General features: G+C 39.3%; 1 protein-coding gene across 2 annotated transcripts in view; it reads left to right on the top strand.

The window, feature by feature from the left end:
- Positions 1–1,514: 1,514 nt before the first annotated feature.
- The window catches only part of myg1 (myg1 exonuclease), a 56,933-nt gene continuing 33,090 nt past the window's right edge, over positions 1,515–25,357 (top strand). The window contains exons 1-3 of one of the 2 annotated variants that reach the window (XM_058373364.1): positions 1,515–1,855; positions 2,001–2,113; positions 24,968–25,127. In XM_058373364.1, the coding sequence (XP_058229347.1) occupies positions 1,763–1,855; positions 2,001–2,113; positions 24,968–25,127 (366 nt within the window). In that variant the 5' untranslated portion in view covers positions 1,515–1,762. The remainder of the gene's footprint in view (positions 1,856–2,000; positions 2,114–24,967; positions 25,128–25,357) is intronic. The other variant, XM_058373363.1, reaches the window with a different exon arrangement.

The raw sequence follows: 25,357 nt of genomic DNA, 5'->3' as shown, positions 1-25,357 counted from the left end.
AATTAAATTATAAAACTTTAGTTAGTTAATTATAAAAAAAATTATCCTTATTTTATTTTATCTTATCCCTAATGCACTCAACACCAGCTCCATCAGCAGGAAAGCCCAGCAGTGCCTCTACCTCCTGAGGAGGCTGAGGAAAGCCCATCTCCCTTCCCCCATCCTGACTGTGTTCTACAGAGGGACCATTCAGAGCATCCTGAGCAACTGCATCACTGGTTTGGGAATTGCACCGTCTTGGATTACAAGACCCTTCAGTGGATAGTGAGGACAGCTCAAAAGATCATTGGAGTCTCTCTCCCCTCTATCAGGGACATTTACACTACACGCTGCATCCGCAAAGCAAACAGCATTGTGGATGACCCCACACACCCCTCACACACACTCTTCACCCTCCTGCCATCTGGAAAGAGGTCCCGAAGCATTCGGGCCCTCACAACCAGACTGTGTAACAGTTCCTTCCCACAGGCCATCAGGCTCCTCAACACCCAGGACTGAACTGTACAAAACTCCCTCTCTCACACATACACACACACACCCAGGATTGAACTGTACAAAACTCTCTCTCTCACACACACACACTCTCTCACCTGTGTGAACAGACGCACAATATATTGATCACTACTATTGCACTACCTCAACCACCATTAAAATATTTCATCCGCTGCTATGTATATGTTTATCTCTACTTGCACTACGCTGTTATATATATTATATATGTTACAGTTATTAGTTACCCGGGTTCTCAAAGTTGTACATCATTTCATTTTATTTTATTTCATTTCATTGCACATGTTCTTTTTCGATGCTATGTGTCCTGTTTTGTGTTACTTATTGTTTTTACACTGTGTTGTCTTCGCTCTGTTTGCACCTAGTTGCACACTTTGCACTTTATGTGGCTAGGACAAACTTCTGTCCTAGCTCTGTGTTGTTGTTTTTGTGTATGAAACTATATCTTGTATGTTTATGTAGCACCAGGGTCCTGGAGAAAAGTTGTTTCATTTCACTATGTACTGTGTCAGCTGTTTGTAGTTGAAATGACAATAAAAGCTTCTTGACTTGACTTGACTTGACTTGACTATTGACTGACTGTTTCGACCAATCAGCAGTAAAAATTCCATTCGCAAACTATACCTACTTTTTCCGGCTTGCCTGAATTGTCATTGTGTTTTCTGATTTGTTATTTTGTTTTTGGATTTGTTATTTTGTTTGTTGTTTGTTAGTTCTCAGTCACCATAAAAAGTAGATGCGATCTTCCTGAAACAGTTGAGCATGTCCTAATAGTAATAAAGTGTGAAGGTTAAGAATGAAATATCTATAGGAATTACTCAATCTTTACTGTAGAATCTTCAGACGTGTATACCATACTGTTTAAATATCTGAAATATAGATTTGATACTGAACAGGATTTAAGAATTTATTAATAACTGTAATCCTTCAAACGGTAACGCTTCACACTCCATTGCAGTAGGTGGCGGAGTAAGCTGGTTTGCCAACCGCTATAAACCATTTTTAACAAGAAGAAGAAGAGGACGACGAAGAAGACGACGACGAAGAAGCCTCCTACTACTACTACTACTACTACTAGCTTTGGGATCTAGGGCTGAATTGTTTTCATATACTTTCTCACATCTCTTCGTTTTTGAAGGCGTAGTTCGTTAGTACTATCAAAATCCAGTTTAGACGGCTGCAAAAGGAATCTCACATCCTTAAAATTCAGGGGCTACATATAGATTCAAGCAAAAACGTTGCTTAATAAAAAATGTCTTCTGCTAAAATTGGCACACACAACGGTACTTTTCACTGTGATGAAGTTTTGGCATGCTATCTTCTACGTCAGCTACCAGAGTACAAGGTTAACTTATTAGTAGTTACTGAAACTTATGTAATAAACAATGAGAAGAATCGCTGTTTAAATAGCTTCATAAATATATTCCAAGTTTACCAATTGTACAAGCAGTAAATGTGATGCCGTTTAATGTTATTTTTTTCCCTGCAAGGATGCTGAAATAATTCGGACTCGTGATCCTGTAGAGCTGGCCAGGTGTGATATTGTGGTCGACGTTGGCGGAGTCTATGATCACAAACAATACCGTTACGACCATCATCAAAGGTATTTTCAGATAATCTGCATACATAAAGATTACATGGTGTCTGGTTCTAACCAAGGGTGTAACTTTGGTTGAGGGGTGGGGTGGGGGGTGTTTTCGATTTAAATCCCATTTCCAGCATTTACATACATTTAGAGACATAATTAAATAATTAAGTTGATTATAATGATAAATTCTTCCAAAAAGAAGAGCAGGCTACTAAAATAGGTAAATAAAAAAGATGTCTTACTTTATTGTTTAATAAGGGCCGATCACCAAGACTTGAGTGTTGAATCACTATTTTGTAATATCAATTACAATTGCTACAGATAGTCAGCAGCAAAATTAATATGTAATTATATAAACTGTTGATCATTACTTTAGTAATTGTCTTTCATGCATAAACAATCACCCTTAGTTAATGAACAAATTAAAATATTTACATTCCTGGTGCTAATTTTCTGTGCAGCACAACTTAATTATTAAAGTAGATCATTTTTATGCATCCAACACTGTATTATAGCAGGGTAGGAAGTAAGGATCTGTAATTCTTATTTCTGTTAATCCAAAAGGATGGGAAAATTGATAACACAATAGATACACTACTAATTTGGTACACAGGATGCAAGATTGTCACACAATCTCCCAAACATAAAAAAAAAAAAAGTAACTTAAATATAAAGAAATTTTTCACTGTCTTCCATCTATCCATTCAATCCCATCTCCTAACCATCCATGTGTCCTAACTATCCACCCCATCTGTCCTCTGATATGAAAACGACTGAGTTATGTTCATATTGAGTTTAACATTAAACTAGCATCCAGAGTCTGCTTGTCATACATTGCTGACAGAAAATGTGCGGTTTAAAGCCAACTCGTTTTCATGGTACACAGAATGTTCTAATCTACATTAAATATTTAGCTAACAATCTGAAGTTACCTAGCACCAACAGTGTATGTTAACATTAGCTCAGTCAAATGCTCAGTTCATCAACAGGTGTAGACAGTAAATATGATTATCTTGGCCTGGGCTAATTTTTGTTTTTGTTAGTTAGTTTTAGTTTTTCTAGTATTACTGAATCAACCAACGCTTTTCATCCATATTGACATTAAAGTCATCTGTTGCTGCTTCTGGCGTTTAATCGCTGATTGTGCAAATACCTGCCAAACTGCGATACCTGCTCATTAGAACTTTCAGTGAGCTATTTTTAGAGTGTGCATGCGACGTTCCTGGACTTTCTTTTAATCAAAGAAAATTTAAAAATTAACCTCTGAAATGTTATGGACGTGAACTGCCCGTGGAACTCAGATACATTTAATAAAAGGCTTATAAAATTTAGAGGTATACTGTTAAAGATAACTATACAAAATGCTGTCATCCCCCTGTCAATCATGAAATTGTTAAATGATAACATTTTGTCAAATTTTGAGTCTATCTATTCCCTATATCTATTTTTGAAACAGTAGAATACAGCCATTTTTAAAACTTTAAAGCTGATTGTATTGGCACACACTTCTGTAAAAACATATATACAGTTGTGCTCAAATGTTTGCATACCTTGGGAGAATCTGCAAGACATGTACCATTTTTTTCAAAGAAAACATGAGTGAGAAGGCAAAACAAACCTATTTTATTTCCTACAGGACTCAAGTTCATATGTAAGGTATAACAGAATGGCCCAAACATCAACATACCTTTAGTTCTTAATATCGTGTATTGTCCCCCTTAGCATCAATAATCGCATGCAGTCTTTTGTAATGATCATGCATGAGGTCCTTAATTCTCTCAGGTGGTATAGCTGCCCGTTCTTCTTGGCAAAATGCCTCCAGTTCCTGTAAATTTTTTGGTTGTCTTGCACAAACTGCATGTCTGAGATCTCCCCAAAGTGGCTCAGTGATATTGAGGTCAGGAGACTGTGATGGCCACTCCAGAACCTTTACCTTTTTTGCTGTAGCCATTGGAGGGTCAACTTGGTCTTGTGCTTTGGATCATTGTCACGTTGGAACATCCAAGAGCATCCCATGCGCAGCTTTCGTGCTGTAGTATGCAAGTTGTCTGCCAGTATTTTCTGATAACATGCTGCATTCATCTTGCCATGAATTTTGACTAACTTCCTTGTGCCACTGGGAAGCCCCAAAACATAAGAGATACACCACCGTGCTTTACAGTGGGGATGGTGTACTTTTCACTATAGGCCCGACAACTCTGTCTGGTCCGCAAAATGCACCAAACCAACTGAACGTACATGAAAAATAATCCAGTGGCACAGGGAAGTTAGTCAAAATTCATGGCAAGATGAATGCAGCATGTTATCAGAAAATACTGGCAGCCCCAAAACATGAGACACCATCGTGCTTTACAGTGGGGATGTTGTACTTTTCACTATAGGCCCGACAAATATGTCTGGTCCAAACCAAACTGTACCAAACCAACCGAACATACATAAGAAATAATAAGGAAATAACGCAAGATCACATGTGAGATCAGGGTTCTCGCGCGAGACTGGAAATGGTACCATGCAAAAGTCCCACATCCAATTGGTCTGTGCGGGGAAAAAGGATTGTGCGTTCTGCATAATTGGACAAATGAATAAGTTTGCAATGTGCTGCTGGTCAAGTAAATGTTTCTGTTTGATGCTATTGTTAAGCTTATTTATTCTGCTATAACTATATTTGACATTTTTCTGATAAAAACCTGTAAACTCTAATAAACTCTAATATTGTGCTCCAACTGAAGCCATGCTTGCTGATATTGTTGTAGGTCATTGCTGAGGTATTTTTCAGTTAGAACTCCTTTCACACTGCAGGATTTTGAGTCGCCGACAGGTCTAGATATTTAGCATGCCAAATATTTCACTCATCAGTGAAATTTTATACAGTTAAAGTTTGCATAACCTGAAAGAAATCTAGGGTAAGAGGGGTCAGCCAGAATCTTACTACCCCTTTGACATCCTGGGTGAAGATCCAGTAAATGAAATATTGTGAAATAAGTATTGAAGTCACATGGTATTATAGGTGTACGTAATGCGGGGTTCTTCCTAAAGTCTCTGCAACCATCTCCACTCTTTTGACAGCAGAGTGTTTGTGTGTGTGTGTGTGTGGGGGGGGGTCTTTAGGTTTGCAGTTTGTGATCTGAGCCCATTTCAGACAGAAACCGAGTCATGGGCTGAAAACTGCTGTTGTAATTTCTCATAGTACAGCTGTTTAGCTTCTCTCACCACCTTACTAAACTTGTACTGTGATGCTTTAAACCTGATTCTATTTAATTAACTGTGATTTTGATATCCTCAGAGAAGCTTTTGTACAGCCTCCCTAGTCCATTGTTTTGATGTCCTCACAACCGGTTCCGAAAGTTTTAACTTTTGCCTGTATGCAGGAAACAGATGGACCATGACATGGTCAAAGTTTCCCAGTGCAGCCTGTAGAACGATAGTCACTGCTTGCTGTAGTGTAACAGTGATCACTATAAGACCATGTTGTGAATTCACCGAAGCAGACCGGGGACGTGGAAGTAGTGTTCAGCAGGAATGTTTTATTGGAGATCAGAACACACTGCAAATACAAAAGTCTAGAGGTGATAAAAACTCCCAGGGGGAGGTGGACCTCACAGGTGTCAACTCCCTGGTATGATAATGCAAAAGCCTAGAGGTGATACTCTTAAACAAAGCACTGAATAGGAGAACGACCCCCAGAGTTGGCCCCCCAACTGTCACCTAGTTCACAGGTCCTGATCTGATTTGATCACCCTTTGGTGGTGAGAGCTGGGATATGTAAATTATTATTATTCAAAAAGGAATGTATATTACAGTAGATTCTAGAGTAACCTTAAAACATGTTTTCCTACAAACAATTTTGTTTTGTTTGAAATGTATCTTAGAACATAGTGAAGGGGAAAGTGGAATGGTCTGATTTAAAAAATTGGAGAGGAGGCTTTGGCTTCCTGTGCCATGCAGACCGGCGGCTTTCTGGTCTTTTCCTCTGCTCAGACGTGTCTGGCTCTGAGCGGCAGTAGGCTTTGGGTTGGCAAGGGCCGTGTTGATGTTCCAGTCTTTCTCCCCTGCCCCACACCATCATCACTAGTTCACACTCGAGAACGTCCAGCATTTGGGGTTGTGGGTCCCGTTTAGGCTGGTAGCTTTGCGTTCTTTAGGCAGCAGTACTTGTAGAAACGGTCTGTGGCCACTTCAGTGGGACTGAGGGTTTCTGGTTGAAACCAGTTTGTTGTGATCTATTTTGAAACTCCACCAGCCACCGCCACTGTGCACGAGGATCTTGCTCTTCACTGTATTGTAGTCGGAAGCTTCCTCTGGAAAGTGTGTCTGATAGGTGTGCTGGGCTTCCCTGGACAGAAAGGAAGCAAGGAGGTTGGCCCACCTTCACGGGCCATGGTGCGCTTGAACATATAGAGAAACTTTTCCATGTCAGTGATTTCCATCATTTTGTTCAGGACGCACTGTCGGTTGGGGACAGGAATGGTGGTGGTGTGGGAGACACTTTTCAGTGCTGACAGTTCTGTGCTCATGCTCACACTCTCCTCCAGTTTGTCACTTGTTGCAGCGAGGCAGAACACAAACTCTCAGGATTTGGGGGACAGGGAAATTGTGCTCTTATATTGAGTGTTATAAAAATGCAAAGTGCAGGGGGGGGGTGCAGTGTTTTTCAGTGCAGGTTCAGGAGCAGTACTGGGAGGCTAAAGCTGGTGAGGGTGGTGATCAGGTGGTTCTGGGCTATAGCAAGGCAGAACCAGAATAGTGGTGAAGGCTCAGCAGTCACAAGGGAGCATTGTCAAGCCTGTCCTTGGTGGAGTCTTACCTCCCTATCCCTGCTGAGCCTTGTTCTCCTCCCTCAAGGGTGAGGAGTTTCTATGGTGCTCCTGATTGGACTGCTAACCGTTGTTGTGTTTTTTGTCCTGCCTCACAAACTCTCTTGCTGTCTTGAGGTGTATATACTACATATGTATATGGCCAGTGAATACAAGCATATGGCCATTGAAGTATATGATCATGTATTCTTTAGTATATGGCCAATGAATGCAAGATGCAAATGAAGAAATATATACACAGAGTGTACATTATACAGAATGAGGTATTAGAAATACTGATGAGGTATTGTGACAGTGGCACACACACCACCACATGCAAACAGAAAACTGCTCCTCACCTCAAAATTGTGTTGGTGCTAAAAGAACGGTGCCATTTCAGAACCACTGCCACGGTGGATCATACATGACCATATACTTCAGTGGCGTACAAGTATGGTTGTATTTGCTGGCCATATACATATGCAGTATGTACAATATCTATATATATTTAATGCACTCTTTGTGTTTATACTTTTTGTGTGCTTCTATACCTTGTAATTTTGCACAGTCTTTAGTGTATTTACACAAATACATCTGTTTATATAAATACCTTACTATTTGCAATTATGGCTAGATGCTCACTGTATTTCATTGGCCTTATACTTGTACTCTGCACAATGACAAAGGTAAATCGGATCGGATCTAATTTAATGGAAAGGATATTATTATTATTCAAATGTTTTTATTGATTTTCAATATTGCACAAGAATCACAACCCTGCAAACATATGACATTCTGCTTAGAACACATATTCCACAACAAACCACAACTACAAACACACACCCCTTAAGAGGGAGAGGGGAAAGAGAGAGAAAAATAAATAAATAAATAATAAGTAAATAAATAAATAGATAATTCCAAGAAAAAAAGAAAAGGGGGGTTGGGGGGGGGGTCAATTATGTTCATTTATGGAACGGCTCATGATGATGCAATGTAGGATAAGAAGGGCTGCCAGACCCTATAGAATTTCACAGAGCAGCCTCGGACGGTGTACTTAAGATGCTCAAGTTTAAGATAAGACAACACCTCCAATACCCAGTGTTTGTGAGATGGTGGCCTCACCTTTTTCCAGCTGAAAACAATCAGGCGTCTAGCCAATAATGAGGAAAAGGCAATAATTTCTAACTGATTAGCTGATAGGCGCATTTCTTCCGATACTACACCGAAAATGGAAGTCAGGGGATTAGGGTCTATATCTATATTACAGATAGATGAGTATGTTGCGAAGATGTCTATCCAGAAATTTTTTAATCTGGGGCATCCCCAGAACATATGACTTGGATCTGCCGGTTCCAAACCACATCTGGGGCAAGATGAGTCCAACCCTGGATACATTTTAGCCAGCTTGCTCCTAGACAAATGAAGCCTATGAAGCACCTTAAATTGTAAAAGTCCGTGTCTGATACATACAGAAGATGAGTGTACCAACTCTATTGCACACTGCCAGGCTGTATCCGATATCTCCATTCCCAGTTCCTCCCCTCATTGCCTTCTTATATGATCCAGAGATGGGGAGGCAGTTCTTTGAATGATCTCATATAAAATGGACATCATACCCCTTTGCAAGGGGTCCATATTTAACAACTCATCTATCCAGCCCCCTTCTGGCCGGTTCAAGGAAGGAGAGAAATGTTTCTTAATGAAACTACGGACCTGTAAGTATCTAAAAAAATTAGACTGAGGGATCTCAAAGTCTGTTCTTAGCTGTTGGAATGAAATAAATATGCCGTCTTTGAAAAGGTCTTTAACACAGCTTATTCCATTTCTGAACCACAATTGAAATGTCGAATCTATAAGGGAAGGAGGGAACAAAGGATTCAAAAGAATAGGGGCAGAAGGTAACGCTTGTTTACTATTAAAGTGACGTCTGAGCTGTGACCATATTCTGAGTGATCCACAGATAATTGGGTTATTTGTAGAGTAATGTTTGCTGACTGGGACTGGAGCACATAGCAGTGAACGTAGAGATACTGGATTACATGTGTGTTGCTCCATCAGCAACCAGAGTGGGGCTTCATCACTTGACATATCAGAAAGCCAGAAAATCAATTTATGTAGGTTGGCTGCCCAGTAGTAATATAAAAAAATTGGCATTGCCAATCCACCCTCCTCCTTCTTCCTTTCCAGATATTCTTTTCTTATGCGTGGAATTTTCTTATTCCAAAGAAACATGGAAATACAGTTATTTAGATCTCTGAAAAATGATTTGGGAATGAAAACAGGCATGGTCTGAAATAAAAACAAGAATCTTGGTAGTATTGTCATTTTAATGGAGTTAATCTTCCCGGCTAAAGATAGAGGTAGATTTGACCACCGTGCCACGTCTCGCTTAGCTTTGTCCAGTGCTGATTTGAAGTTATTATTAAACAAATCATTATATTTGCGTGTTACATTCACACCTAGATAGAGAAATTTATCAGAGCTTACTGAGAATGGAAAGGATTGGAAAGACATTTGTTGTGCACTTTGATTAATAGGGAAAAGAAGACTCTTTGTTAAATTAATTTTATATCCTGAAATATTTCCAAAATATGAGAATTGTAAGAGCCTTTGGTATAGAGGAATCTGGATTAGACAGGAAGAGGAGCTGATCGTCTGCATAAAGCAGCACCTTATGCTCATATCCCTCCCTGAGTATACCAGGCAAGCCCTCTGTATTCCTCAACAGGATTGCGAGAGGCTCAATGGCAATAGCAAAGAGCAGGGGGGAGAGAGGGCAACCCTGCCTTGTCCCTCTAGAGAGAGGAAAGCACTTAGAAATTATATTATTTGTTCGAATGGATGCTTGGGGCCTAGTATATAGAATTTTGATCCAAGAACAGAACATGGGGCCAAAGCCAAACCTTCTAAGTGTTGTAAGTAGATAAGCATATTCAATTCTATCAAATTCTTTGTGGGCATCTAAAGATATTAAGATCTCTGGATTTATATTATTTTTATGTGAATAGATAACATTAAATAAGCGATGAAGATTGTAAGAAAGCTGCCTACCAGTAATAAAACCAGTTTGATCTGGATGAATTACCTTTCTCATGATCGGTTCGATTCTGATTGCCAACACTTTAGCCAGGGTCTTATAATCACAGCAGAGTAAACTGATTGGACGATAAGATTCACACTTAAATGGATCCTTATCCTTTTTAAGAAGGACCGATATAACAGCCTGTGTCATGGATAGAGGAAGAGAATTTGAAACAAGGGCCTCCTCAAATACTTTACACAACAAAGGTGCTAACTTGGCAGAGAACTTTTTGTAAAACTCGGCCGGATAGCCATCACGACCTGGAGCTTTTCCAGATTTTAGTTTCTTGATTGCATTACAAATCTCGAACACAGTTATATTACCTTCTAAAATAGATTTATCTGAATCCTCGAGGGATGGCAATTCTAGATTATTATAAAAATCCTCTATTCGATCAGTGTCACTCAGAACTGTAAAGAGTTTCATAGAAAAGTTTAAACTGATCATTAATTCCCTGTTGATCAGTAACAGTATTGCCAATCCTGTTTCTGATTGCTGTTATAAAACCAGCTGCTGCAGATTTTTCAACTGATAACACAAAAGCCTGCCAGCTCGCTCGCCATGTTCATAATGAATCTGGCGTGACCTCAAGTGCAGATCTTCTGCGTGCTCGCTGGTCAGAGAGTCAAATTCAGCTTGAAGCAGGAGTCTTTCCTTTTGCAGTTCCTTGGAGGGCGACGTTAACTGCGACTGATCGATCGTATTTATTTTATTCATAATTTCTGTAATCCGCTTTGATTTCTTTTTATTTACACCTGCTTGATATGAAATAATTTGTCCCCTCACATACGATTTCAGAGTATAAGAGCTTCCTGTCCAGGAAAAAATAGTCGATCCTGGAATAAGTTTGGTGTACCGGTGAGTAGAAGGAGAACTGCTTGGATGATGGATACTTAAATCTCCAGGGGTCACTTACACCATACGTCTGGAGAAAGGAGTTAATACACTGCGCTGACTTACTTGCCATAATAGTTTTAGAGCTAGAGCGGTCCAAAACTGGGTGTAGGACACAATTCAAATCCCCTCCTAAAATTAGGTTATATGTGTCTAAGCTAGGCAGAAGTGAAAATAAGTCACTGAAAAATCGTACGTTGTCCCAGTTAGGTGCGTAAACATTGGCCAGAACCACAGGCATATTAAAAAGTTTACCCTGGATTATCACGTATCTACCATTTTTGTCCCGCACAGTTGCCTCCTCAACAAACTGTACATTCTTATGTATTAACACGGCAACTCCCCTGCATTTGCTATTAAAATTAGAATGGAATATCTGCGTGAAGCCTCCTCTGTGTAGTTTAGGGTGGTCTCTTTTCAGCAGATGGGTCTCTTGCAAATATACTATATCAGATTTCAAATTATTAAGATGTGTGAAAACCTGGTTTCATTTTACTGAGTGATTAAGCCCCCGCACGTTCCAACTGACAAGACTTGTCTCTGCTCCGCTTATGTTACTGAAGGCCATCGTAAAGAGTTCTCAACAGTACCACCAGAGGGACCCCTTGAAGAGAGGAAGAGGGGGGGGTGAGTAAAAAAAAGGGGGGGGGTTTATAACATACATAAACTTCGGATACATAAACTCACACCGTGTAGAACGACTAACAACAGGAAAAAAACATAGTATTAAACCCTTGCGTATGAACCTGCAAGCTCTGTTCCCACTCCTAAATAGCTTACCATGTGAGCCCTCACTTGGATAACATACTATACAGCTCTTACATTAATTCAACAATTAGCTGGCACAAACTGAACCTCAGAAATAACAATAATGAACATATATTACAATGAAAATTAAAAGAGGACCAGGGAAATCATTTAAAACAGGACCAGGGAAACAATTATTCAGTCTTTAGTGGCTAAAGATTACTGTCCATCTGCTGGCCAGAACCTCTAAATTTAAATCCGTAGCACGCACTGTTTTTCAGTGGAGTCTAAGCATGCGGCCCTTTATAGTTTCGTTTTGATATCCTCCATATTACCGGTCCGAATGATGTGATCGTAAGTTTACACTGTCGTCCTGCTGCCCGAGCAGTCGCTAGCCGTTGGTATGCGCGCGGTCATCACTTATCTTTGCACTTAATGTACTTCAGGATGAATTCTTTAGCTTTTCCCGCGTCCTTGAAGCTGTTCTCCTGCCCGTCATGTGTCGTGATTCGTAAGATTGCAGGATATCTCAGCCCGAAAAGAATGCCCTCACAGCCGCGAAGTAAACTCCTCGCCTCGTTGAAAGCTGCACGTTGCTTGCTCACTGACTGGGTGAAATCAGGAAGGACCCGTAGTCGATCTCCGTGGGTTGTGGTGATTGTCTTCATTTCCACGGCTTTCTTCAAGATGTGCTCTTTTTCAGAGAAATAGTGACATTTCACCAGAAAAGTGCGCGGCGGTTCATTGTCGTTAATTGGTTTGCTGCGAAGAGTGCGATGGGCCCGATCCAAAAGTGGAGCCTTTTCAAGGTTCAGGGCATCTTTCAGGAGGCCAGCTACAAAATCAGTCATACGTTCACCGTGCTCTCGCCCCTCTTTAACTCCCGTAATGCGAAGATTTGAACGGCGAGACCTCGCCTCGAGATCTTCACTTCGTTCTCTCAGCAGGGCCAGCTCCTTTTTCATGACATTGAACTCCTTTTCCAGTGTAGTAATAGAGTCCGAATGGCCTCCCAAGGCAGACTCCAGTCCGGTCACCCGCTTCTCCGCTGCTTCCATTCTGACACTAACGTGCTCAATGGCACTGCGTAACTCCGTCCGTAGCTGGTCGATTTGAATGCAGAGTTCATTTGATTGAGCAGCGGCCTTTTCTTCGATTTTTGAAATCAAGTCCACTTTCAATGAACTAATTACTTGAAGAACCGCGCTGTTGTCACTCGCTGAGACCGTTTCTTTATTTGAAGCCTCATGCAGTTTGGGGCTAACATTAGCATGATGGCTAACAACAGCACTACCTCTTTGCGGTTGCTCCGGGTCTTATTCATCTTGCTTCAAAAGCCAAATTTAGTCCGAAACAGCAGGACTGTTGGGCACTTAATATCCAACAAATGCAGCTTTAGCACAATAATGCCTATAGATAAGAGCAATATAAACGAAATTTGAAGTTCCTCGTGAGGAGCTCAGCAACTCTACGTCTTTACATGGCGCCGCACCAACCGGAAGTCCGCCGCACCAACCGGAAGTCTAATGGAAAGGATATTAAAGGAAATTAAAACCACTAACAGGTGAAATGAAAAACATTGATTATTGGATGGGATATACTAGTGACCAGAAGAACAGTCAGTTTTTGAACTTGATCCTAGTGGGAGCAAAAAAAATTTAACAAATGTAAGTATCTGCGTGACTTTGACAAGGGTTAAATTGTGATAGATAGCAGAAGGTTTTGTGGGGTGTTCCAATTATGCATTGGCTAGTACCTGACAAAAGTGATCCAAGGAATGAAAATCAGTGACCCAGGCAATGACCCCATGGCCGCCATTAATGTGTGTGTGCAGCAAAGGCAAGTCTGTCTGGTCTTATCCAACAGAAGAGCTACTGTAGCACAAATTGCTGTATAAAGTGAATCGTCGCTTGTTGCGTATAGGTCAGAGTGCCTATGCAGACCATTAGCACCTATATGTATATGCACTACATGCATATGCACTACTCACAAAAAGTTAAGGATATTTGGCTTTTGGGTTCTTTCATGTTACTCACATTCCTTAACAAATTTCACTTTAGATTTTACTGTGGAAGGCTACATAATACAAGCCAAAGCCAAATATCCTTAACTTTTTGTGAGTAGTGCATATATAAATAAATATATATATATATATATGCACTACTCACAAAAAGTTAAGGATATTTGGCTTTTGGGTGAAATAGTGAAATTTATGGAAAATGTAAAAAGTTCACGCTACAGTGATATTATATCATCAAAGTAGGGCATTTAAGTAGAAGCATGCAATGGTGATTTTCTCATCTCAAACAATTTATTGAAACAAAAGCCAACAACAGTGGTGTCTCAATAATTTGTCATGTGCCCTTGACCATCAATTACAACTTGACAACGATGTCTCATGCTGTTTACAAGTTGACTTATTGTCTGCTGAGGCATGGCATTCCACTCTTCTTGAAGGGTGGCCCTCAGGTCATTGAGGTTCTGGGGTGCAGGGTTACGAGCGTCTGCACGGCGACTCGGCTGATCCCATAGGTTTTCTATGGGATTCAGGGCTGGAGAAAGTGCAGGCCACTCCATTTGAGGTACCCCAGCCTCCAGCAGCCATTCCCTAATGATGCGACCTCGATGAGCTGGAGCATTGTCGTCCATGAAGATGAAATTAGGCCTGTGTTGTTCAGGCAGGGCGCAATGACTGGATTAATGATGTTATTCAGGTAGTATTGGCTTGTCACTGTACTATTCACAAGATGTAGGGCAGTTCTGTATTGAGTAGACACACCTGCCCAGACTGTAACACCACCACCACCACCAAAGGCTCGTCTGGTGACAACAGTGGCTGATGCATAGCACTCTCCTTGACGTCTCCAACATCGTTGGCAGCCATCGTTTCTGCTCAACGTGAAACGACTTTCATCAGAGAACAGCACTGAGGCCCACTGGTCCCTCGGCCAGCATAAATGCTCCTTAGCCTGGTGGTGTGGTCAGGTACCCTTGCAGGTCGTCTAGACCCTGCTGATGTAAATGGTTTCGAATGGTCTGACATGACACTTGGGTGCCTCTCACCTCCCTTAAATGTGCCTGGAGTTGAGTGGCATTCATCATCTGGTTCTGCAGGGCACTGTTCACAGTGAAGCGGTCATCAACGTGGGATGTGGCCAAAGGCCGTCCACTTCTATGCCTTTCTGTGACTCTTCCAGTCTCTCTGTATCTCTGTCGCAACCTGCTGATGACACTCTAAGCTCAGTGGCTACTTCCCTCTGAGAACATGCTGTTTGAAGCCTTGCAATGGCGAGGTACTGTTGATCAATTGTTAGGTGTCGTCTTGGTCTCATGATGTCAAAATGTGAACAGCATCATGATGAGGTCTGTTTAAATACCAATTCTAATTGAACCAGAACATTTGTTGGTTGATTCATCGATCAAACACCAACAGAACAGCAAGTTATGCAAAAAGTACTGAAACACTGAACAGTTGGACATGTGCATTCAAAAGTGTAGAGAAGGTCAAATTAAGTTCACCTGTAAAGGTTATAGTGCATTTTAGGTGCATTCTGAAATTTCATCCGAAAGCTGAATATCTTTAACTTTTTGTGAGTAGTGTATATGGGTGATTCTCACAAAATCTTGGTTTTAAAAATTTCAAACATGAAAATTTTAAAAATGCTTAAATTAACTTTTATTTTTTCAGACATTAGCAACAAAGTCTGGAGTATTTGTGAACATTAATTTAAAAACTTTTGTTTACCATTTACCACCTTTTTGACCTTTTTTACCACCTCATTTCCAAAATAAGTCCTAAAAAATCTCATTACCGCAACAGTCTAAAAACATCAACATTATTAGAAAAACAAATACATTTTCACATTTTTAAAAATGGATATTAATCATGCACAGTTACTTGAAGTTCTGAAATAATATTTATTTTTAACTTAAGTTTTTTTAAAATTTTGATTGATTTCTCTCATTACCGCAACACCTTTCACAGTTTACACCAATTTTTTTTTTATATTTCGATGAAACCTGACATTTTTTCAAAATGACGTGACAAACCTGAAAGAACATAATTTGTAGATTCTGCACATGCATTTAAAATCAAAGTACTATATTTCTATTATTTAAATTAACATCTAATAAACATCTGTTGTGGTAATGATATATAGGTTTCAGAAATGTGGTTAATTATTTCGGTAATGATAAGTATACTAGTCTGAGATTTATACTGAGACTAGTATACTCGTCTGAGATAATGAGGAATAAAAAAACAGATAATATTTGCACAATCATGCATTCAAGTTCAAAACAGTTTTATTGTGTAGTGCTTCAAAAATACAAAAGCCAAAAAAATAAAAAATAAGAAAAACATTAAAACAGGAAGAAACAGGGCAACATTTCAATGTGTACCTAAAAAAACATGAACCATTTTACCATGGCACTAAAAAATAACTGACCACTGTCTTTTTTTTTCTTTTCATGTTGCTTCTTAGTCAGCTCTTCAGTTTTCTTTATTTTGCCAGTTTGTTTTCGTTTTGGATATCTGGAAGTGGAAAGAAAGCATTAAATTAAATTAGCATGTCTCTAACTTGGGGGAAAAAACATTTTATGTATACATCATCATATAGTATAGACTTGATGCTTTCTCTCTCTCTCTCTCTCTCTCTCTCTCTGTGTATGTGTGTGTGTTCTATACTGGGCCTGTAGTTGTGGGGTGGGGTAGAGCTTAATTTTAGTCTTTGAAATGAATTGAAAAATATAGTAAACAAGAAAATAAAAAAAAATGAACAAATGACAAACAGAAGAACAAATAACTGTTTATTATGTAATTAAATTATTACTATATTATAACAAAATTATTAACAATTTAAACTACTGAAGTTTGTTTTTAATTAAAATTAATGACCGAATGCAGCAAATTTATTAGGCTGCTGTCACCTTAAGAATCACACAACCTACCTGCCTTAGAGTGGCGGGAATTTCTCATAGTATGAACAGTACACTCAATCCAGCACCAAAGTCCTGTTATAGTAGTGGCTTATGGGGTGGGTGTGTGTGTGTATGTCATGTACATTTCTTAACACTATAGTTTTTTTTGCTAATTACACCTGCTGTAACATCTCCAAACTTAACCTCTCTCTCTCCTTCCTTCTGTACTCCTCCAGCAGTTCTGGGTTGCTGTATAATTTTTCCCTGAACTTTGTCAACCTGGCCTTTGCTAAAGTTATTTTTCTCACTTCCTGACTATCTACAATGAAACAAATCATACAGCAAAATATCAACAGTTTAAATATTTAATATTTAATATTAAATTCATAAGAGATATTTGAAAGTCATAAACAATATGCTTAAATTCTTATTCCCGAAACATAAGTTCTCTTTACTGCAACTGGGCTTAAATGGTTGCGGTATATGAGAATGGTGTTGCGGGGGATGAGGTGCCTCAGGATGTTTTGTTAACAATAGAGAAGCCATGATGGCTTTACTAATTTTTTCTCAGTGCATATAATTAGACCTTAATAAAGTACATTTTCATAAAAAAATTGTAAATCTAAAAATGTTTGAAATGTAGAAAACTTCCTGTTTTGGTAATGATAATCAAAAAGTCGTGTTAACTTCTGACAATAGAATATTTAACATTTAAATGGAAAGATATAAAGAGATGATCTTACCTGGTTGCCATCTTGAAGTAACTGCCCCATGTGCTCTATCATTCATAATCAAACTTTATTTACATTCTGTATGAATGTTTAGACAGTCCTTAAAAAATGTTGTGGAGGATGCATCAGGAAGTGAATCAGGCATGGACACATCATTTTCCTACTTTTTCATTGTTATTATACATGAATATTCAGTAAATTATTTTTTTGTCATCTAGAATAATCTAGTAGAACATCCATTTATTTTTTTCTAAAAAATTTTATGTTAATTTGTTTAAATTACAACATAACACACATTCAAACACAGCCGGACGCATTGTGGTAATGAGAATTTCAGCAGAAAATGCAGTAAAATAGAAAAATAATTAATTCTCATGTTGAAATTGTACATTGTGCAAGGCAGAGAACAGTCTTTATTCTGATGCTTTTTTATATTACTAAATTACACATTTTATATTTAAAATCATTAGTGCCATGATGTTTCAATGGTTTCGTGAGAATCACCCATATACACAAAAAAGCTACAGGCCTGGATACATTTAAATAAATCCTTCTGGTCTCAAATTGAGCCCCTGTTTACGCCCATGATTACAAATTCTTTTGATTGTGTAACTCTGCCTAAATTAATGAAGACTGCTGTAATATCACTGATATAAAAGAAAGAAAAAGATGCCGCAGAATGCATCTCATTCTGTTTATTACTTCCAGTTGACCTCAGTATAACATCAAAATTAAGTGCACATAGACTAGATGATTTGCTGCCACAGCTTTTTAATCCTGCTTAGTCTGACATTTAAAGGCATTGAAAAGCCTCCAACAACATTCTGAGGTTTTTAAATATAACTGACCATGCATCTTTATACAATAAACCAGCATTAGTACTATCACTGGACCCAGAATAAACATGGAACAGGATTGAGTCTCCATATCTATTCTCAGTCCTGAAGAAATTAAATTTTGGTGACACATGTACTGGATGGATTAAATCCAGTGTATCGCAGCACACAAATTTGTGTGAATAGCATGCTTTCTAAAAAAGTTTGATTTAAATAAGGACCATTGTTAAGGCAATAAGTACCAATAGAGTGATTTCTGCTATTTATATTGAAAAATAGAAAACAGAATCTCATTAAATGCTGATATAAGCCTGTACTTGACCAATTCAGAAAGTTCAATTCCAGTAGTGTTATAACTCAAACAATTTTGTACGAATATTACGTTAAAAAGTTAATTTGGTGAAAACCAACACCTTCCTGGCTGAACTGCTCAATTTCTGAAAAATCTCAAGAGCATCTTGCCCTTCACCTGCACCCACACTGGATTCGAGAGACTGGGGTGAAAGTCTGGAGTGAAATGTGCCTTAAGGCCTTCAGAATCAATAGTGCAGGTGCCTGTAGCTTAAAATAAGTGGCAATGAAATTGTTACATTAACCAATCAGATTTCGAGTTGGTGTCACTGGGGCCATCTAGCAGGCATACGATTACGTCAGCAATTTCCCATCCTTTGATTGGATAATTGGAGTAGTCAGAGGCAGCAAACCGCACATATACATTGTTTCTATATTCGCTGCATCTCATTTCGGTTGCTGCGTCCTCCAGAGATTGCAGTTTGCTGCATACGGCATCAAGAATATCTTTTTTGAGAAAAGTAACCGTAATAAAATTACTATTCCTTGTGAGGTGTTAAATGCTGTAGCCTAATTTCTTTTTTACTTTGTTATTTAACAGTTGGTTAGTATCTATTGCTGTGGCGTCATGATGGTATAGAGGTGGATTAATTCAGGAAGGACACCAGTGAAGGCCTAGGAGTGAAATGCACGGCCCACCACTGGAAATACTGTATGACCATGAAAGGAATTAATGAAAAATTTAACCCTGAAACAACCCCCCCCACACACACCTATTTATTGATTGCTTTTTCTTTGTTTTATTAAGAGAACTGTATTGTATTTAAATTTGGCACCTGAAAAAATATACATGTTATGCATATAACTTTGGATCAAAAGCAAGTGATTTGTGAACTGGAAATGCATGAAACCTGTGTGTCAGCCATTTTGTTTCTCAGCCATCTTAGTATTATTTTTTTCAAAGTTTTTCTATGGGAGACTAGGGGTACAACGGATCGCAGTTGATCCGTGATCCATGCGGATTACCAAATCTATCGGGATGTTTACCGTGGCAGACATGAGGCCATACTCTGTTGTGGGAAACAAAGGATTTAAAAACATGTTGAAAGTGCTTGAGCCATGCTACAAAATACCCTCATGCTCCCACTTCAGCGTGAAGATCGTGCCTGAACTTTACGAACAGGAAAAAAAACATAATCGTCACGGACGTATCAGATGCGTCCACTATTGAGATCACCACTGACGGGTGGACATTAAGGTCTACAGAAAGCCACGTAACTGTGACTGCTTACTACATCACGACACGCCCCCTCTACTAGAGTCACACACAGAAAAACTAGCGCAGGTACTGATAGAAGCAGTAGCAGAGTGGAAGTTAAAGAGGCACAATGCATGAAGCAATATCCCAGTCACCACATATAATGCCAGAAACCAAGTAAATGCAGTGACGGAAGCTGGACTGGGGCTGCAGATATCTTGCTTTGCACATGTGATAAATTTAGCATGCCAAAGGAGAATCTCAGTGAACCAGATGGATCACCTCCTTGGGAGGATTTGGAAGGTGGTTTCCTTCTTCCACAGAAGTACAACAGCAGATCATGTGCTTAAGACCAAGCAAGAAATGAGACTACAGCTACCAGCCCACAAGCTCATACACGATGTCACAACAAGATGGAATTCCACATATGACATGTTGGAGCGCTAGGTTATTTTTGTTAAAACCAAAAGTTCCTTGCTGTAACGTTCTTGTAATAAATGGAAAGCAAATTAAATTTGTTTCCTCCCCTTTTTTTGCTGATCCGAAAAATGATCCGATCTGTGACTCAAAAACTGTAATGTTATCCGAACCATGATTTTTGTGATCTGTTGCACCACTATGGGTGACCATAGAAACCTTAGGTCGATTATAGTGGAATCTGGTACACTCGTAGCACACAGTGCAAGGTATTCAGCTTCCAAATTTGGAGTCAATGCATCAATCCCTGTAGCACCACTAACAGGCCAAATTTCTAAGAACATTTCTGCTCATAACTTTTAAACCGTGAATCATAATGAAGTTAACTGACTCATCCACTGTATCCAACAAACTTCCATGGTAAAGACACCAAAACAGGAAGTGAATCATATCAATTAGGAGTGCTTTGTTGGCATGATACCAAATTTTGTACACTTTGTTGGTATTCGCAATAGTGGATATGCACCAAGTTTCATGAAATTTGGCCACTTGAGGGCAGTATACGATTTAACAAAAGAAAACATTCACGTCCCCATTACTCTGGCACCAAAGCAGATATTTCAACTGAATTTCAAATGGCACATTAAAATGAATTTTCCTTTCTGGGAATTTATGAAATCTACACTGCAGCCATTTTCTGTTTAAAGATTTAAAATGTAAAGATTCAGTAAAGACTAATCATTGCCAAGTTGCAGTGGTCAAGAGCAGTCTGAACTGGCCTACCATGTGTTGTGCAACATATGTGTAGATATTGTGTGAAGCACAAGACATTTATTTGAATTCTAACAAACATTCTTAAAGGTCTGCAGAATTCAGGCTACTACTAAATGAATTTTCTGGTATATATTTAAACCTTTGTGATCATATATTACTATAATTATAAATTATTCTTTTTTTTTTTTCTTTTCTTTACAAAATCTTTTTTTTTAATTTTTAAATCTTTACAAATATTATAACTGGTGTCCCCTAGTGGACTTCCCTTTTTGAGTATGGTTCCTCTACAGGTTTCTTTGTTTCTTCAGACAGAGTTTTTCCCTTGCCACCATCACCTCTAACTTGCTCATTATGGATAAATTAGTACATTCTAAATGTGCGTGTGTGTGTGTGTGTGTATATATGTATATGTATATATACACTATATTGCCAAAAGTATTCGCTCACCCATCCAAATAATCAGAATCAGGTGTTCCAATCACTTCCATGGCCACGGGTGTATAAAATCAAGCACCTAGGCATGCAGACTGTTTTTACAAACATTTGTGAAAGAATGGGTCGCTCTCAGGAGCTCAGTGAATTCCAGCGTGGAACTGTGATAGGATGCCACCTGTGCAACAAATCCAGTCGTGAAATTTCCTCGCTCCTAAATATTCCACAGTCAACTGTCAGCTGTATTATAAGAACGTGGAAGTGTTTGGGAACGACAGCAACTCAGCCACGAAGTGGTAGGCCACGTAAACTGACGGAGCGGGGTCAGCGGATGCTGAGGCGCATAGTGCGAAGAGGTCGCCAACTTTCTGCAGTCAATCGCTACAGACCTCCAAACTTCATGTGGCCTTCAGATTAGCTCAAGAACAGTGCGCAGAGAGCTTCATGGAATGGGTTTCCATGGCCGAGCAGCTGCATCCAAGCCATACATCACCAAGCGCAATGCAAAGCGTCGGATGCAGTGGTGTAAAGCACGTCACCACTGGACTCTAGAGCAGTGGAGACGCGTTCTCTGTAGTGAGGAATCGCGCTTCTCCATCTGGCAATCTGATGGACGAGTCTGGGTTTGGCGGTTGCCAGGAGAACGGTACTTGTCTGACTGCATTGTGCCAAGTGTACAGTTTGGTGGAGGGGGGATTATGGTGTGGGGTTGTTTTTCAGGAGCTGGGCTTGGCCCTTTAGTTCCAGTGAAAGGAACTCTGAATGCTTCAGCATACCAAGACATTTTGGACAATTCCATGCTCCCAACTTTGTGGGAACAGTTTGGAGCTGGCCCCTTCCTCTTCCAACATGACTGTGCACCAGTGCACAAAGCAAGGTCCATAAAGACATGGATGACAGAGTCTGGTGAGGATGAACTTGACTGGCCTGCACAGAGTCCTGACCTCAACCCGATAGAACACCTTTGGGATGAATTAGAGCGGAGACTGAGAGCCAGGCCTTCTCGTCCAACATCAGTGTGTGACCTCACAAATGCGCTTCTGGAAGAATGGTCAAAAATTCCCATAAACACACTCCTAAACCTTGTGGACAGCCTTCCCAGAAGAGTTGAAGCTGTCATAGCTGCAAAGGGTGGACCGACGTCATATTGAACCCTATGGATTAGGAATGGGATGTCACTTAAGTTCATATGCGAGTCAAGGCAGGTGAGCGAATACTTTTGGCAATATAGTATATGTATGTGTGTGTGTGTGTGTGTGTGTGTATGTATGTGTGTGTGTGTGTGTGTATGTATGTATGTGTGTGTATATATATATATATATATATATATATATATATATAACATAACTCCAGGCACATTTAAGGGAGGTGAGAGGCACCCAAGTGTCACGTCAGACCATTCGAAACCGTTTACATCTGCGTGGTCTGTGTGCTAGACGACCTGCAAGGGTACCTGACCACACCACCAGGCTAAGGAGCATTTATGCTGGCCGAGGGACCAGTGGGCCTCAGTGCTGTTCTCTGATGAAAGTCAATTCACGTTGAGCAGAAATGATGGCCGCCAACGATGTTGGAGACGTCAAGGAGAGCGCTATGCATCAGCCACTGTTGTGGTGGTGTTACAGTCTGGGCAGGTGTGTCTACTCAATACAGAACTGCCATACATCTTGTGAATGGTACAGTGATAAGCCAATACTACTTGAATAACATCATTAATCCAGTCATTGTACCCCTGCCTGAACAACACAGGCCTAATTTCATCTTCCTGGATGACAATGCTCCAGCTCATCGAGGTCGCATCATTAGGGAACGGCTGCTGGAGGCTGGGGTACCTCAGATGGAGTGGCCTGCACTTTCTCCAGACCTGAATCCCATAGAAAACCTATGGGATCAGCTGAGTCGCCGTGTAGAGGCTTGTAACCATGCACCCCAGTACCTCAATGACCTGAGGGCCACCCTTCAAGAAGAATGGAATGCCAAGCCTCAGCAGACAATAAGTCGACTCGTGAACAGCAAGCTGCTTGTTGTCAAGCTGTAATTGATGGTCAAGGGCACATGACAAATTATTGAGACATTGACATTTTTTGTTATGGTATACCCACCACTGTTGTTGGCTTTTGTTTCAATAAATTGTGTGAGATGAGGAAATCACCATTGCATGCTTCTATTTAAATGCCCTACTTTCATGATATAATATCACTGTAGCGTGAACCTTTTACATTTTCTATAAATTTCACCTAAAAGCCAAATATCCTTAACTTTTTGTGAGTAGTGTAAGTCAAGGATAGAGAACTTGATTGCAGCACATATTTTATTTTGTGATCTTTTGTATTGGATATACATTTTATTGTATGATCAGTTCGCTCTTTTTTGAACTCATAGGCTACAAGCCTGCTCAACTTGTTGCTGTATTCATGATAGTGTTGCCTGGTGAAAAGCCGAACTTTTTTTTACTTTATTTTTATGTAAATTAAGACATTTAGTTGGGTAACTTATGAAGTTGTTATAGCTTCCTTTTCAACTGTTCACTTTTCAAGTCAATATTCAAGTTCAAGTCTACCTCAAATTAAAGCTTATTTTTATCATACAAACTACATATACATAGTATGGTAAATGCTGATACACTATTTATGGGTGGGTGAACACTATAACATCACCACAGAAAATGCTGGCAGTCAATAAAATAAAAGCATGTAACAGGCATGACTGGTATGAACCCAAAGACTGTGTCTCTTCTTTCTTCTTAAGCTTAGCACCGGATAAAACAAGATGGCCTTTCTTCTGTTTAGTAATGACACTACACAGAAAACAAAGAGAACGAAAGCAATGTGAATAAATAAATTACATCAATAGTTATGTAAAAAAGCCTATTGAAGTTTTTCCTCCTACGTGCATCAACTTCAATACAGTTTGCATTTTAAAATAAAAGTAATGTAAACTTTCTTTATCTGCAGTGCAGAAGGCATGGTTCAGTTGTCATACAATTGATGCCAGTATGGAAACACAGTGAGTGCACTTTGCTTACATACTGCATCTGTGCTGCTTCGGTCTGCCTGTGCATCCAGTGTGAATAAGGTGCTTCAAGATTTCAAATTTTAATTTTAACTCAACATTAGGTGAAACATTTTTTAATGCTGTCCCATAATAAAAGAAGATCCACTGTTGAAAGTATTCATGTGGTGGCATTTCCTATTGCTGAAGACATGGTAACCATTTACTCTGCTGAGAAAGACAGCCTTATTAAGTTCTGTAAAAGTGGTATAAGTCCCATTTATAGCAAACATTGTAAATAATGATTCTGTTAAACAGAAAAATCCTCTATTTAAAAGAAAAAATGTTTGCAGAATTTGCTATAGATGGTGCTCTTACAATTTATCTATGTGGTAAGGTCTAATTAAAAAGTATTATTTTTCCATTGTAAAATGTAAGAACTAAAAAAAATGTTTTTGAATTAAAAAAAAAAAGAATAAATTAATTAATTGAGAGTTGTTTTCTGCTCTTATTTTCTTCCAATATTGCCCAAATCCAAGTACATGTGCTGGTAAATGAATGCAGGATTTCTGCAGTACTCATACAGAACCTGAACAAAACAAAAGGTTTTAAGGGGAAATTATTGCTTTACTTAGATTTTAGTGCCAAATAGACCTCCTGGCAATAAGTCATGGCTGTAAATATGGCTCCTGTTTTTTCCCAGGTCCTTTGAAGAGACTTTCAACAGCTTATGCCCGGAGAAGCCATGGGTAACCAGGTTGAGCTCAGCAGGTTTGGTCTATCTTCACTTTGGGCGTCGAATACTTTCTCATCTTACACACTTGGCTCAGGGAACCACCCAGTTGGAGATCCTCTATGATAAGGTTAGTTTATGCAAGAAACATAAAAATGTTGTGTAAAATAAAGTATTAATCTAGATTTTTTACTTTTTAGATTTAGATTTTTATCATAAAAAAGCCATGGGTCTATATATTTGGCTATAATGGAGAGGTATCTTTGGTAATTTAGGTATGACCCTATTCAGATGTGTTAAGCATGCATAGTGATTTTCTGAAATTGTGCACATAAGTATTCAGACCTTGGATGTAACTGT

This window comes from Hemibagrus wyckioides, linkage group LG21 (assembly GCF_019097595.1).
Source record: "Hemibagrus wyckioides isolate EC202008001 linkage group LG21, SWU_Hwy_1.0, whole genome shotgun sequence".
Classification (NCBI taxonomy): Eukaryota; Metazoa; Chordata; class Actinopteri; order Siluriformes; family Bagridae; genus Hemibagrus; species Hemibagrus wyckioides.
This window is presented reverse-complemented; position numbering and strand designations above follow the sequence as displayed.